Source organism: Kogia breviceps, chromosome 12 (assembly GCF_026419965.1).
Source record: "Kogia breviceps isolate mKogBre1 chromosome 12, mKogBre1 haplotype 1, whole genome shotgun sequence".
NCBI classification, from domain to species: Eukaryota; Metazoa; Chordata; class Mammalia; order Artiodactyla; family Physeteridae; genus Kogia; species Kogia breviceps.
The window spans coordinates 98,478,291-98,495,138 of NC_081321.1; the positions used below are offsets into that span (position 1 = coordinate 98,478,291).

At 56.5% G+C, this 16,848-nt stretch overlaps 1 protein-coding gene across 5 annotated transcripts in view; it reads right to left on the reverse strand.

Annotated features, from left to right (window-relative positions):
- Positions 1-449: 449 nt before the first annotated feature.
- The window catches only part of PHF21B (PHD finger protein 21B), a 208,763-nt gene continuing 192,364 nt past the window's right edge, over positions 450-16,848 (reverse strand). For 4 of the 5 annotated variants that reach the window (XM_067010372.1, XM_067010375.1, XM_059080965.2 and 1 more), the window contains 8 exons: positions 14,785-14,836; positions 12,324-12,400; positions 9,935-9,989; positions 8,996-9,018; positions 7,838-7,996; positions 6,174-6,249; positions 5,748-5,851; positions 450-2,457 (listed from right to left, as the gene is read on the reverse strand). In XM_067010372.1, coding sequence (XP_066866473.1) covers positions 2,236-2,457; positions 5,748-5,851; positions 6,174-6,249; positions 7,838-7,996; positions 8,996-9,018; positions 9,935-9,989; positions 12,324-12,400; positions 14,785-14,836 — 768 coding nt within the window. In that variant the 3' untranslated portion in view covers positions 450-2,235. Of the gene's footprint in view, positions 2,458-5,575; positions 5,852-6,173; positions 6,250-7,837; positions 7,997-8,995; positions 9,019-9,934; positions 9,990-12,323; positions 12,401-14,784; positions 14,837-16,848 lie in introns of all 5 variants that reach the window. The other variant, XM_067010374.1, reaches the window with a different exon arrangement.

Below are 16,848 nucleotides of genomic sequence, written 5' to 3' on the forward strand. Positions count from 1 at the left end.
TCTCTGGCCACAGCTGGTCCAGCGGTGGGCTCCTCTCCCAGCTGGGCCAAGCAGAGGCCTCTGCACAATGTCTGGAGCAAGGATGAGGGGGGGTCCGGCTTCCCAGTCTGACTACGGCCCAGGGCGGTTGTGGGAGCTTGGTACTGCCCGGAGGCAGAGAAAGCGGTCACATCGATGCTGAGAGGTTGTGTGGGCTCCACACAACACCCGGCCTGGGTTCTGGTACTTGCAACCATCAATCCTGGCCCTCACAGGTGCGCCTGCACCTCCCGGGGCTGGGGCATCTGTGCGTGGAGGGCGCCCCAGAGCTCTCTCCTCTCTCCCTCCCTTGGGGTGGGGACCTGATCGGGAGGCAGGAGCCTGGTTTTCAACCTCTCCAACTCCCACCTCCCTGCCCCATGTGCTCCCAGAGGCCTCTCTGTTGAAGGCAAGGAAACAAACCACAGGGCTTTGAAATCATCCATCGAGTTTAATGCATCGTACAGAAGGAAAACTACATCGGCATATTTAAGACAAACACTTCTTCTCTAGTCCCACTATCCATCGGACGGTCCTCCCTGGTCCAAAAAACTAAGTCTCAAGACACATTGGCAGCTACCCCTCCCGGGTCCAACCTTTCATATCTTCCCGTTACATTTTTTAAAAAAAATTTAATTCAATCCATCCAAGAAGAAAAACAAACCAACAAAAAAAGGAACCTGAAGACATTTACGTCGCAAGCCACGCAGTAATGCATAATACTAGATTGGCGTCTAGAGTAACCAATATATAAGACGTGTGTCTTACAGTTCACTTTGTTCATCAATAAAAGAATATAAAAATCTTGTTCAACCCAGTGTTAAGTGTATTAAAATAGATCTGTATCGTACAGCACAGTTTCTCCCGGAGTCGTGAAATTGACAGGAGGGACCGTGACAGTCTGCGGGGTTGCGGCCAGCCTCCTTGCTCTGCACCTGGCAGCGTGCGTGCATGCGTGTCTGGGGCCACGTGTGTTCAATGCAATGCGGCACCACGTGATGGGCTGGGGGTGGGAGTCCTGTGGCTCCCGGATGCTCATCCTGTTGTGCTAAGTCCCTCGGGACTGGAGAGGCCAGTGGGTGTGACAAGCCCGCATGGCCCATCCCGGATGCAGGGCAGCGGGCACCCTTCGCTCTCGTGGAGACGGCAAGAGGGAGGGACCCTGCAGTCTCCCGAGGCCACCGCCCCCTCTTCCTCCCCCTCCCCCCACTTCTTAAAAAACCCTCGGGGGTCCCTCCAGCTTGGCAGCTCCCCTGCCCGAGGGGTTTTCCGTTCATCCCGGGCAGCAGAGACCACGGAGAGCAGGAAAAGTCACCAAGTGTCCCCTTCACATTAAATATCTCACAATAAAAACGCCATACAAAAATGTAAAGTTATTTTTTGGCATAGTGTCTGTACTGGCAAGAAAAGAGGAATGGAATACTTTATCGGCTCTTCAGAAGGAGGAAAGAAAAGGCTTCAGTCGTTAAGTGGAACGATTCAACCCAAATTAGAAAACGTGCCAAACGCCTCCCTGGCGTGGCTGCAGCTCCACCTCTCGCCCAGCAACTCCATGAGAAAAAGACATCGAGGGCAAGGTGAGTCCAAAAAGTCAGCAGAGGAGGGAGGCGCGGGGCGAGGGCGCCCCCGAGGCCAGTGGGCAGACGGAGGCCTGGCTGGGCCGCAGCAGCGTCCCCTGGGGCGCTTCCTTCAAGTTAAACAGCTGCGACTCTGAACGCTGATAACAGACAACAGGGGTCGGGCGTTCTGCAAGGCCTGGTGTGAGCCCGACGCCCCGTGAGGGCGGGCGGCTGAGTCTACCTAGATTTGCTACCCGCCTCTCGCCCTAACTAGCTCTACTACTTGGCTACGTCGTGTCCTCGGCTCCCCTCCCGCAGGGCACCTCGGCCCTTCTCTCTCCCGCGGGGGTGGCACGAGGCCGAGGAGACGGCTGTGTCCAGAAGCCGGAGGCCCGGGCAGCCCCCCAACAGCAGGGAGCCGACTCTGTGCCCCAACCTGGCTTCCGGGCGTCCCATGTGACCCGAAGGGCGCAGGACTCCATCCCCACCCATCCCGGCTCTAGGACCCTCGCTCAGCTTCTTCTCCCTTCTTTCCTGTCTCTGGTTTTGTTTTTGTCTGAAATTCATAGTGTTTATGAATTAAGGCTGACAGAACCCTCAGGTCTTGCGAGCAGGGTCCCAGTGACTTTCCGTGGGTACGAAGACGGGTCCCTTGGGGTCAGTTGTGCCCCGGGGGGTGCTGGAGGGCAGAGTGCATGGCCGCTGCTGAGGGCTTGGTCCAGGGCCCGGCCAGCAGCGGGGCGGGGCTGGTGGTCGTCATGGTGACCTGAAGCATCTGCTCGCCGCCGTGTATCAGTCTCAGGAGGGCCCTCAGGCGGTCCAGGGACGACTGGGCGACCCTCTGCTGGGCCAGCAGGCTCGTCTTAAGCTCCAGGCATTTCTGTCAGGGGGAGGGCGTCAGAGAGAAGGGTCTCAGAATTCAGTGACACAAGGCACCCGGGGCAGCCACCCCTCAGCGCTTTCTCGGAAAGCCCCTCCCTTCCACCGCAGAGGCTGAAGGAAACCAGGAAGAGGGCCTCACGCACCCCAGGCAGAAGCGAAAAATGGAATTAAACGGCAGCCAGACCCACAGGAAAAGTTTGTTTCAAACATTCAGGGCTGGAAAGGATGTGCTCGTGCAGGAATGTGGGAACGCTCTGCCTCGTGGTTGTGAGGCTGCCTAGCTGACCACATCTGCCTCTGCTGCTGCAGGAAGCGCCAAGCCTGTCTTGGCTCAGGTGCAGCCCTGTAGAAGGCCTTCAGGCCGCTGGCCACTTTTCTGCTCTTCCTCTTGCCCGCTGTGTTCACGGCTTTTTCTAGCCTTGTACATATCATGGTGACACAGCGAAGTGGTTAAGAACTGACGCCTCAAGTTAGAGTTTTAATTATTTGCTGCCTGGGCAGATAAGCTCCTTAAGTCTGCGTCCCAGACTCTAAGAATAATCACAGAGCCTCTTCATAGAGTTATGGAGAGGATGAAATGGGATACTACATTTAAAGGGTTTTACCGGTTGCTGTTACCAACAACACCTCCATCATCACCTCCATCATCACCACCATCACCTCCATCACCACCATCACCATCACCTCCATCATCATCACCACCATCACCACCATCTCCATCATCACCATCACCTCCATCATCATCACCACCATCACCACCATCTCCATCATCACCATCACCTCCATCATCACCTCCATCATCACCACCATCACCTCCATCACCTCCATCATCATCACCACCATCATCACATCACCTCCATCATCACCACCATCACCATCATCACCACCATCACCTCCATCACCACCATCTCCATCTCATCACCATCACCATCACCTCCATCATCACCATCACCTCAATCATCATCACCATCATCACCACCATCATCACCACCACCTCAATCATCATCACCACCACCTCAATAATCATCACCATCACCTCCATCATCACCACCATCACCTCCATCATCACCATCATCACCACCATCACCTCCATCACCACCATCACCATCACCTCCATCATCATCACCATCACCTCCATCATCACCATCATCACCACCATCACCATCACCTCAATCATCATCACCAACATCACCACCATCATCACCACCACCTCAATCATCACCATCACCTCCATCATCACCATCACCTCCATCATCACCTCCATTATCATCACCACCATCATCACCATCACCTCCATCATCACCATCATCATCACCATCATCACCATCATCATCACCATCATCACCACCATCACCTCCATCATCACCACCATCACCATCATCACCACCATCACCTCCATCACCACCACCTCAATCATCACCACCATCACCATCACCTCCATCATCATCATCACCACCATCACCACCACCTCAATCATCATCACCATCACCTCCATCATCATCACCATCACCTCCATCATCACTATCACCTCCATCATCATCACCATCATCACCATCATCACCACCATCATCACCATCTCCACCATCACCTCCATCATCACCATCACCTCAATCATCATCACCAATATCACCACCATCACCATCACCACCACTTCAATCATCATCACCATCACCTCCATCATCACCATCACCTCCATCATCACCTCCATCATCATCACCTCCATTATCATCACCACCATCATCACCACCACCTCAATCATCATCACCACCACCTCAATAATCATCACCATCACCTCCATCATCACCATCACCTCCATCATCACCATCATCACCACCATCACCTCCATCACCACCATCACCATCACCTCTATCATCATCACCATCACCTCCATCATCACCACCATCTCCACCATCACCATCACCTCAATCATCATCACCAACATCACCACCATCATCACCACCACCTCAATCATCACCATCACCTCCATCATCACCATCACCTCCATCATCACCTCCATTATCATCACCACCATCATCACCATCACCTCCATCATCACCATCATCATCACCATCATCACCATCATCATCACCATCATCACCACCATCACCTCCATCATCACCACCATCACCATCATCACCACCATCACCTCCATCACCACCACCTCAATCATCACCACCATCACCATCACCTCCATCATCACCACCATCACCACCATCACCACCACCTCAATCATCATCACCATCACCTCCATCATCATCACCATCACCTCCATCATCACTATCACCTCCATCATCATCACCATCATCACCATCATCACCACCATCATCACCATCTCCACCATCACCTCCATCATCACCATCACCTCAATCATCATCACCAATATCACCACCATCACCATCACCACCACTTCAATCATCATCACCATCACCTCCATCATCACCATCACCTCCATCATCATCTCCATCATCATCACCTCCATTATCATCACCACCATCATCACCACCACCTCAATCATCACCATCATCACCATCATCACCACCACCTCAATCATCACCATCACCTCCATCATCATCACCTCCATTATCATCACCACCGCCATCATCACCATCACCTCCATCATCATCACCATCATCACCACCATCTCCACCATCACCTCCATCATCACCATCATCACCACCACCTCAATCACCATCACCTCCATCATCACCTCCATCACCTCCATTATCATCACCACCATCATCACCATCACCTCCATCATCTTCACCATCCTCACCACCATCACCATCACCTCCATCATCACCATCACCATCACCACCATCTCCACCATCACCTCCATCATCACCATCACCTCAATCATCACCATCATCACCACCACCTCCATCATCACCATCACCTCCATCATCACCATCACCTCCATCATCACCATCACCACCATCATCACCATCACCTCCACCATCACCGCCATCATCACCACCATTATCATCATCTTGTTTATCACCCCTCTACAGAGAAGAAATCACTGTGTTCACTTTATACAAGAAGAAACTGAGGTTCAGAGACGGTCAGAGCCTTGCTGAGGTCACAGAGCTGAGAAGGAGCAGAGCCAGATGCTCAACTGCTCGATAACTATTTGCCGAACGGGTCACACGGCTGCCTTCTCCACCCACTGACTTGCGAAGTGATGGTGGTGAGTCCGTCTTCTCCTGGGGCCTCAGCAACCAGACCGGGGCGCTCTGGCTCTACCTCCTGTGGTTCTACGGGCGGACCCCACAGCCCGGCCCTGCGCACCTTCACCGCCGAAGCCAGGCGCCGGCCCCGCTCCTGCAGCCGCCGGCGCTCGCCCTGCAGCGCACCGCCCCTCTGCAGCAGCTTCTGCTTCTCCGCTTCTTTGACTGCGAAAGAGAAGACCAGGCCCCACAGGGAGCTGCAGGCCAGCAGGCGCTGGGCCGCGGCTGAGCGGGACACGCAGAAAGCAGCCTAGGCCCATGCCTGTAGGTCATCCTGGCCACGTCCTCCCGCAGAGGCCGGTGGCTCTCGCTGGACGCGCGGGGGCTGGAACTCCATCCCCGCAGTAAGTGCCCCGCACACAGGACTAGTCCCAGGGATCGTGGCCCAGAACAGCCTCTGCTGGGCCCGAAGTGAGGCCAGCGGTCTAGGGGCGGGGTTGGACAAAAGGGAATCGCTGCCCTTTCCCAGCTCCCGAGGGTGTCTTACCTGTCTTGTGGGTGACGTAGGAGTGCACAATAGCCAGCATGCCAGTCCAGGGCACACCTTCGTCTTTCTTTAAGGCCTGGAGGGCAGACGGGGAGCTGAGCCAGCGGACGGCCCGGGGCCCGCCACGCCCTGGCTGTGTAACCCAGGCTGGCGGGGGACGAGCTCCCTGGGCTGTCACAGCCACCCTCTCCCTAGGTCCCCACAAAACCCCGAGTGACAGGCACTCACGAGAGTTGGGTTTTTTGAGAAAAAGATGACTCCCCAGTGATTTTGCAGGTAATACATTCTGTAGAAAAGCCTACTTTTAAAAACACTGACACTTCCCCACCACCCAGCCAAACACCCGTATTTTCTCCCAGGTTTTTATTACTCCACACACTGTTTTTTTCTCAGACGCCTGATGATCAAACTATACAGCAGCTATAAAACCTGTTTTCTGTTTTTATTTATTTATTTTTGCCTGCACCACATGGCATGTGGCTTTTTCCCAACGAGGGATCAAACCCGCGCTCCCTGCGGTGGAAGCGTGGAGTCTTAACCACTGGACCGCCAGGGAAAGTCCTATTTTTATTTTTTAAAAATGTAATCCCGGCTTCCCTGGTGGCTCAGTGGTTGAGAGTCCGCCTGCCGATGCAGGGGACGTGGGTTCGTGCCCCGGTCCAGGAAGATCCCACGTGCCGCGGAGCGGCTGGGCCCGTGAGCCGTGGCCTCTGAGCCTGCGCGTCCGGAGCCTGTGCTCCGCGGCGGGAGAGGCCACAGCAGTGAGAGGCCCGTGCACTGCAAAAAACAACAACAACAACAAACAAAAAACACCATAAAACGTAATCCCACATAGTGAACAAATCCCAAAGACTCGCAAAATCCTTGTAAAAACTCATTTTCAATGACCACGTCTCACTGAGTAAAGCGCTGGAATCTATTCCACCAACTCCCGGGGGAAGCCAGGCTGTTTCCTTCTTTTCCCTTCTATAAAGAAAGGCCGAGGGGCTTCCTTTTGCACAGAACTTTACCTGTGTAGAACTATTTCCTTAGACTCTATTCCCCAGAGCAAGACGCCAGGTTTAAAGTGTACACATCTTTAAAGCAACACGTAAGAGCGCCCACTTCACCGCATCATCACCAGAAGGGAGTGTTGCCGTTTTTGCTAATTTGATGGCTTTTCATTTGCGCGTCGTTACCAGTGAGATCAAGCGTGCTAACCGGCACTGTTTTCTGTGGTTTGTGTTGTGATTTCGGTTCTTCCCCAGGAAATCTGGAGTCGTGAAGTCAGACAGCTGCAGAGGGAACCTCTGCTCACGCTACGCCCGTGGCCCTCAACCGGCAGCGTCTGAGACGGCCATGATGGGGGCTGCCATTGGCATCTCGTGGGTGGAGGAGCCAGGGGCGCTGCTGAACACCCCGCAGTGCACGGGACAGCCCCCACAATGGATTATCCTGGGCCAAACGTCAACTGTGCCCAAGTTGCGAAGCCCTGTTCTTCACCCAGCTCCTCTCCTCACCCCTCCGTGGCCCTCCCCGTCTCTGCTCACGGGGGGGAACGACCCAGGAAGCAGAGACGGTCTGAGCGGCCTCAGACACTGTGCCCGGTGAAGGGGGGCCCTGCGGTTCCGGGAGATGGTGAGGGTGAGGGCGCGGCCGTTCCCCAGGGACACGGCCTCCCGTACCTTCTGCTGGCACTTGGGGCACACCCACACACCCTTGGGTGCCGTCTTGAGGGGCGGATCCAGGCAGCTGAGGTGGTAGGCCCCTGGGCAGGTACCGCAGGGCTGCAGGTTGGCCCCTCGCTTGCAGGCAGTACAGTGCTCATCGTGGGTGATCTCGCTCTGGAAGAGACGGGAGGGTGGGAGGCGGCTCAGCCGGGCTGGGAGTTGGGGGGAGGGGTGCAGGACCTGCCCGGGACCCAGCTCTTCCGCCAGCGTTCTCAGCGGCCCGGGAAGGGGAGGAGGAGGGGTGATGACCAAGGGGGCACAGGCCTGGAAACCGGCAGCGTCCGGGTCTCCTGCCTCAAAGCCAGCACCCCTCCAGGTCTGGGGGCTCCGTGCGGCAGGACTCGGGCTCGAGGCACCTCCTGTCCCCACGCCTGGGCCGGCCTACAGCTACAGGGTGGCCGCAGACAAAGGCTGCCCGCGACGGCACCGGTCTGCGACGCTGCAGGGTTATGGCTGCAAACGACACGGCCTAACGGGAGTTTCATCACGTGGTGCTTTTTAGCGGTTTGACTGTTACAGGCACGTAGGGACCGGGAATGTCTTTTACAATTAGATCTGAACCTTAGTAAAGAAAGACACTGAAAATAAACCCTGAAGCCGCGCCCACAAACGAGGTCATGACCAGCCAGCATCCTGAGAAGCGGGCACGTGGTGCACGCACGGTGAGCTGGGGTCTCGCACGATCATTGAAATGTGGGCGCGTGAGGTGAGACCCCGAGACCCAAGTCCAGTCCCTTATGAGGTAGGGAATGAGGACCAGAGAGGACCAGCTCTGCCCGGGGGTCACACAGCAAGGCCTGACAGAGCACACTGGCACCCAGCATCGGCTGCTTCCATTCAGGCCTTCGTGGCTCCCCGTGGCCCTGCGTCCGGAGGGCTCCTGCTCGAACCTGCGGGCTGAGCCCCGTGGTGATGTCCAACTCTGCCGGGCAGGCTAAAAAGTGGACTGGTGTTGTACAAAGCCCTCGGCACCGAGGACGGAGCCCGAGGCCCTCAGCTCCACTCCAGGGAGCTGGGGTCCCGCGCCCCTTGCCAGGAGTGACCCTACCTGGACTGTATGGAAAGCACGCCCCCCCCCCCCACAACCAGGCGTGAAGACCAGGGGACACGTACCTTCCAGCAGGGGTCCTCATTGGCTAGCACAGGGAAGAAGGGTGGAGAGCATGTTAGAGGGCACGGGAGGGGCACCGATCAGGACTGGAGTCCACGAGGCCCAGTGTGAAAGGAGCATGATGGGAGTATCACAGGCCCCAGTGACTCCTGGGTCCTCGCCCAGGGCCTGATGGGAGTGTCACAGGCCCCAGTGACTCCTGGGTCCTCACGCAGGGCCTGATGGGAGTATCACAGGCCCCAGTGACTCCTGGGTCCTCGCCCAGGGCCTGATGGGAGTGTCACAGGCCCCAGTGACTCCTGGGTCCTCACCCAGGGCCTGATGGGAGTATCACAGGCCCCAGTGACACCTGGGTTTTCATCCAGGGCACCGTGGAAGTAAAGGTCTCTCTGCCCCAGTCGTGGCCAGGACACACCCAGAGATAGGTTCATGGTGGCCCCGGAGCTCCCTGAGGCGCATGGCAGCAGTGAGCTGTCCCGCGGAGGGAAGCATCGCCCAGGGATCCCTCAGCGTGACTTACTGCCAACTCGTCTTCAGCCATAACCCACTTCCATTCTACCGAGTGATGCCAAACCACGTTTTAATGATCACAAAAAATAGTTTTCTTTCTCATTTCTGGAAATCATACCATCCGGTGGGAGAAACGGTTCCTGCGTGTACACAGCACTCGACAGTTTACAAAGTGCTGCCATGTTCACCCCTCCTGTCACGGGCCCTTTTTATATAGATCGGCAAACCAAGGCCCAGGGAGGTCACGTGGTGCGTGAGGACAAGCGCGGCCACGGCGCAGAGGGCCTGGTGAGCTGTGACGCGCCACCCGCCCGTCAGCAGCTAGGTGGCCGCTGCCGCGGACAGGGCAGGCTGGGTAGCCGGGCCTCTGCCGGTGGAGGGAGGTGTGGCCCAGCCCAGCCCCACAGCTGCCCTGCGGGAGAAGCGCTTACCTCTTGCTGTGAGGAACAGGGGGGTGTTGAGATAGTTGGACGCCAGCCGCTTCCTCTGCAGGGGACAGAAAACCAAAGCAAACCACCATATCGTGGGGAGCCCTCCTCGGCGACACTGACCCCGCCCAGGGCTCACCCAGGACAGGCTCCCGATCCTGCGCTCCGGACTCCAGCCGGACACCCACGGCCAGAGGCAGAGCCAGTACAGACACAGGGGCGTGGGGAGGGGGAGAGACAGGTCGGCCAGGGCAAAAGCCAGCGAAGGCTCTGCCCGACGGCTCCATCCCCGCTCCCCGGGGGCACATCTGCCTCATTCAGGAAGGACGCTTAGGGGCAAATCAGTAACAAAGCTGACGTGTGGCTGTCCATCTGTGCCCCTCCTGTATCTTCCTTCTCAGCTGGTTCTGGGGTCAGGTGTGGAAGTGAGGTGTATTATGGACTGGCTCGCTAAACCCCACTTCTCGGCGTTGAGTTCCAGGAAGCCTGACAACAAAGAGTGGCCCCTGGTGCCCCAAACATCATGGGTAGATGGAAGTTCCTGGTATGTTCCAGAAGGTGGCTTTAGTCCTGGGCTTTAGCAAGCACAGGCCACGTGGGTTCAGACTTTGGTGGTTCGACATGGCTTTGGCTATGGCAAGAAGATGGTTCCAGACTTGGGTGATAGGCTGTAAACCCAACTCTCTCAACGTGATTGGGCCACGTTCAGGGCCAAGGGAGGGACCCGCGGAAGGGCTGCTCCTGGGCTACATGTGTCCAGGGCTCAAGGTCACAGGGCTTTGCATCGGCTCTTGATTCGCTCATCAGGTCGTCTCTGGCCGTGGCCACAGGCTTCGGAGAAGAGGTCACGGCCAGGCCCACAGAGCAGGGGATGCTTCCATCAGAGAGCACAACGCAGGGACAGCGCCCGTACTGTGCAGAGGACACACCGTCTCCTTGGGTGGAGATGCAGAAACGGCTCCGTGACCCTCACAAATGGGCCCAGCACCTGGGGCCCTGTCTCAGGACGCGGCTTGCTCAGACAATTGGGGAGGAAGTGAGGGCTATAAACACGTGTGTTCTCCGAGCAGGGGACAGTACAAGCAAGGACAGGCGGGCGGGCCGGGGAGCCAGGCGACGCAGACACAGGTGGGCTGTCCCCACAGGGCCACCCACGGGAGCCCCCCTCCCAGTGAGGACCAGTTCGGGAGCCATAGATCTGGGACCACTGGTCCAGGCTGATGAACACCCCAGGGGACGCGAGCACGGCATTTCGGTGACCCTCGTCCGGGCCCTGCAGTCTTGCTGGCCTCTGCAGACGTGGCTCCATGTCGGGGGGCTGCCCGACTTTGGGGCCTTCGGGGCCTTCAGGGCCTTCAGGCAATGGCTTCCATTCTAGGGGGAGATTCCAGGGAGTTTTCCCTAGGAAAGCCCAGAGCATCTGGGAAAGGCCGCTGGCAGCCTCTGCAGAGCCGGCTTCTGGGAGATGGCATCTGGACTTTAGCCCAGAAGTTTGGACTTGACTTTGCAAAGGCAAGACGATCTCATTCTGGATTCCTCCCTGGGAACGTGCTGATGGGAGGGGGCCAAGGCGCTCCCTGGAAGGCACCTTTAAGTCCTGACACTGCACCACTGGCTGGTGTTCGGTTACTCTCATCATCTCCTTTCAGGGCCGCAGCGGGCCCGGGTGCGCGGGCAGTCTGCACGGGATTTGGGTTGGGAGGGAATCCCCTGCCTTGGAGTTCGCTTTACTGCCCTATTTTGGCAGTTCCGGCTAACCGGGGAAAGCGCACGCCGCCCAGCATGAGGGAGCAGTCTCGGAGCTCGGGTCCCGCCGTGTGCAGCGGGGCTGGGCTCAGTGCATCGGGAGGAGGGCAGGCCGGCCACGCCAGGCCACGTCTCCTGTTCCTGGCCTCGCGCCTCCACGCGGAGCGAAGTCAGCTGGAGTCACGGCCGCTCCCTTCTCTCCTCCCGCTCCACTCCTCCCCGGGGGAGCCAAGGAGCCATCCTCACGCGGCCCAGCCCCTTCCGGGCCTTTCCCTCTGTGGCCTCACTTCTCGGCTCGCCAAGTCATGAGCTCCGCCCAGCCGGCCGGGCTCCACAGTTGGGCCCGAGTGGTCCCGGGAAGCCCAGGCGGCCAGCACTGCCCGCGACCAGACCTCACGCCGGGTCATCAGGGTGAGACGCTCACGAACCCCTCCCCCCCCGGCCCCCGGGGCAGCCTAGGTGAGGAGCCCCACCGACATCCCGATCCTCTGCATCTGCCTCTCAACTGCTTCTGAGCCCAGGAGGCAAAGAAAGAATTATTGATGGCACTCCCTTAACTCTAATCCCTGGAGGGGCAGGTGAGGGAGGCCAGCCCAGGGGAGCCCCCCCCCCTGCCGCCCTGGTGTGGAGACGACGGGTCCCTCACCTCTGTCTCTAGGAGGCCGCTGTAGGCAGGGTTTGCTGTGCTTCTCCTCTTCCGCTCCTGGCGCTTGCTCTGGATTTCTGGAAAGGCACAGATGCAGCAGTTACTGGCATCTTCCTGCCCCGGGACCCTGGATGCCTCCTCTGCAAACCCCGGGCGCCACCATCCCTTCCTGCCCTGCAGCCTCTCTGCCCAGTGTGCGCGCCCCAGAGTGGCCCCGGGCGGGCGGGTGCCCCCGGAATCGCTCACGCCGAGGCACGACAGACCTGCCGGCCCCAGGCTGAAGGACTGACGGGTGGGAGGGTGGGAGGTACCCAGAATCCAGGCACCTGCTCTCAGCAAGGCCCCGCGTGCCGTCCTCCGGCCCGGGGATGTCTCTCGTGGGACCCTGGGGACAGCAGATGCCCGCTGGCCGGACGCTGGCCTGGCTGAGCTGCAGGGTGGGACTCCGGGCTCCTGGGAAGGGCAGGTGCAGCCTCTGTTCGGCAGCCTGACCCCCAGGACGCCAGGCACGCGTCCTCCTGACGGGCCCGGCGTGGTGGGCCTCGTGCAGCTCGAGAGCTGGGTTTTCTCTCCCCCTCCTCATTTTCCTTTTCTTCCTTTGCTTTGACTGCCAGGCGGGCCCGGTCTCTCTGTGTGTAGCTGTTTTGACATTCTTTCCGAATCTCTGTCTCTTGGGCCTGATTTCTTCTTTGAAACTGTTTCAGTATTATTCGTCTGTTTCCTGTAAGGCACCTCAGACCCTCTTTGGGAAAAGATAGGGTCCAAATAAATAAGTATTTAGGGTATCACGGGCGAGAGGGAGGAGAGTTTTCACAATGAGGGTGATCTGTAAAAATCATAACATTCCCAAATGTATTCACAGCGTGCTCTTATCTCAGTCGCCACGACACCCCTGCGAAGTCTGAAGATGTGGTTTTCCTCTCGTTGTAGATGAAGAGACTGAGGTTCAGAGTGGGGAAGGAGCCTGGCCAAGGTCACCCAGCTGTAAGCAGCACGGCCAGGACTTGAACACGGACGTGCAGGCCAGTCGCACTGCCCCAGGCTGCCTCCATGGCCCCAAAGGCAGAGCATAAATAGCTCTCCAAGGCCGCCAAGCACAGCTGGATTCCTTACACTCAAGTTCAAGCAGGAGGACTCAGACATTCAGATGGAAAGTTCAGAGAACCCCTTCCAGCCCCGCACAGCAGAAGGCAGGGGGCCACGAGCAGAGGCCGCTCCGACGAGACTTGCCCACTGGGGCCAGCTCAGGGGAGCCTGGGGGTCTGGGTGGCTGGGCCCCACCCCTGTCCCTCTCCACCCACATGTGCACCCCAGCTGCCGCCGGGGAGCGAGTCAGACCCAGGGAATGCAAAGGGGGGAGGCCGTGGAAAGGCCTGGACCCACCTCCTGGGCACGTTGGACTCAGCTGTGCACGGGGGGCCCCGGCGAGCTGTGTGGGCTCCCCGGGCCCCTTCCCTTCCCCGGGCTTCAGTTACTCACCTGCTGCGATGGAGAGAACCTCCACCTGCGATTAAAGCCCGTAAGTGCCTCGGGCACTGGGAGATTCAGTTCATTCCCTTCCTTTCCTCGATTTTAAGGAGGAAAAGCAAGTTAGTTTTCCTTCCCGAATCCAGATTTACTTGGGGTGTAGGGATGTCTTCACTTTATAAAATATCTTCAGCGGTGAGGTCAGAATTGTGGAAGACACCCTGAGCTGGGAGTCAGGAGACCCGGACTCCAGCCTGGGCCTGATACTAACTGGCTGCGGGGCCTTGAGCAAGAGAAGCCACTTCTGTGGCCCCAGCTTCCCCAGTGCAACCAGAAGGTTGGTTTCCATGCTTTCCAGGCCCTTAGATTCTAGGACGGTGCACAGAGCTCACTTGTGATCGCTCCTATCGGTAAAGTCAAACAGCACCCGTAGTATCACGCTGACCTGTCTGCTCAAATGGTTTCCTGTCTGTCTGCTCAAATGATTTCCGCCGATGGGTTTGGGGGCAGACAGAGCCCGTGGACCAGTTCGACAGCAGGGGAGGTGGTGCTGGGCACTCCTCTTGGTTCTTTACAACAATCCCAGGAGGAAGGGTGGGTTATTATCTCACTTCACAGACAGAGAAACCGAGGCCCAGAGGAGCTGGGTGACTTGCCCAAGCCTGAGTAGTTAGTGACGGCCGAGCTGGGCGCCTTGCTCTTATCACGTCGCTGTGCTGCCTCCAACTTGGGGGCAGGGAATGCACAAGGTCCCCCCAACAGACGCTGTGGGTTTTGTGCGCAGTGACAAGCTGGGGGGGCGGGCGGGCGCCTTGGTCTCTGCGACGGCCACCTGGCACTTGGCACCAACCGCGCAGAAGGTGGGTCACACCCGGGCGCTGCCATCTGACCGGGAATCCGAGACCCACTGCTTCCGTCTGATGCCACTTCAGCAACCCACCCACCCCACCCCCGTCCCGCGGGCCAGGCCCAGCTCCACCACAAGGGTCCTCACCTTCCAGATGCTCCGTCGTCACCAGGCCCAGCGCTACCATGAAGGCTATTTTCTGAGGGAAGGAAACAGAGAAGGGTTAACGCGGCTTTTCTATTTTGGGTTTCCTTAGTTTTCATTTAATGCCCTTTCTCTGTCCCAGGACCCCACCCAGGACCCCATATGACATCAGTCATCCTGTCTCCTTAGCTCCTCTGGGCTGTGACGGTTTCTCAGACTGTCCTTGTTTTGGATGACCTTGGCCGTTTGAGGAGGACTGACCAGGAATTTTGTAGGCACACCCTTGTCTGGGATTTGCCTGATGTTTTTCTCAGGATTAGACTGGGGTCCTGGGTTTTGCAGGGAGACCACAGAGGTGGAGGGCCCTCATCCCGTCCCCTCGGCGCGTTGCACGCGCCGTCAACACGGCTGATCGCTGTGGTGTTGGCCTGGATCACCTGGCTGAGGTGTGGTTGGCAGCGGCTGCTCTGCAAAGTCCCTCTTTACCCCCCCACCCCGTCCACGCTGTCACCTTTGGGAGGAGGTCACTACGCACAGCCCACATCCAGGGAGGTGGGGATCAGTTCCCACTGGTGCTTTTTTTTTGGCCATATAGACTTTAAAAAAATTGTACGTAGCAGAATTTATCGATATTTTCTTTTGCAGTGTCTGGATTTTTGCATCTTAGCTAGAGACTGAGTTTAGAAAGCAAGTTGCTTATGTTTTATCTTAGTACCTAGAGTTTTGATTTCTCCATTTAAATTTTTGATCTATTTGGCATTCATCCTGTTGTATACGGTATATATGGATTCATTTTATTCCATGTGGCTACTCGTTTTTTCTAATACCATTGATTGAAAATTCCATCTCTCTGCTTTTCACTGATTTGAGGAGTGAATCATACACTAGATTATCATACACACACACACACACACACACACACACACACACACACACACACGGCCCTCTATCCCGTTCCTTAAATCTTCCCATCTAGGGCTTCCCTGGTGGCGCAGTGGTTGGGAGTCCACCTGCCGATGCAGGGGACACGGGTTCGTGCCCCGGTCCGGGAGGATCCCACGTGCCGCGGAGCGGCTGGGCCCGTGAGCCATGGCCGCTGAGCCTGCACGTCCGGAGCCTGTGCTCCGCGACGGGAGAGGCCGCAACAGTGAGAGGCCTGCAAAAAATCTTCCCATCTATTCATGAGCTACCACCTCACTTTTAGTTATCAAGGCTTTACAGTAACCTGATAGCATTAGAATCCCGTCCCTGTTTTTTCCTGTTCTGAGCTTCCTCGGCTCTTCTTGTTTATTTTTTCATGTGAAATTTAGAAACCATCTTCAGTAGTTCTGAGAATGAGGGAATCAGTTGGTGTATTTCCTGGGAGGATGCTAAAATTATAAATTAACTTAGGACATAATGACAGCCTAATAATATTAAAGTTTCCTCTCCAAAACCACAAGGTGCTTCTGTTCTTTGTCTTCAGGAGTTTCAAACTTTTCCTCACACAGGTATTGATTATCATGTTTATTCCTTGGCATTTCACCCTTCTGTTGCAATAGCAAATGCAGTTGTCTAGAGAGCTTCTATCTAACAGGTTGCTATGTGTTTCTCTAAAGACTACTGACGTTTGTAAGTTAATATCACACCCGCCGCCACGCTGAATTCTCTTATTGTCTGCAGCAGTTTTTCCATTGAGATTCTCCTGGGTTTTCTACAGCATCTCAGATGAGCGACTGTTTACTCCTTCTTTCCAGTTTTTACTTCAATGCTGTTGAAAATAGTTTGCCTCAAATTGTCAGCTTTAAATCATATTCTTCGATCCATTGACAGTTCCAACTCTACAAACGTGACAATCTGAGAGCTTATTCCTCCTCTCTACCTTCTCTCCCTCGCTCTCTGTTCACTTAGGTGAATCTCACACATTAATATTTATGTGTCATCTTATACATGTAATATTTACATTCTGTTCCAGCACGCTTACCCTGTTCGCTTTACTCTGTAGTTAAATACGCACGATGCTCAACCAGCGTTGGTGCCAAGCTTTCCCCAAGCGTCTCGTGGTCGATGGGGGTTGAGTTTCTAGTA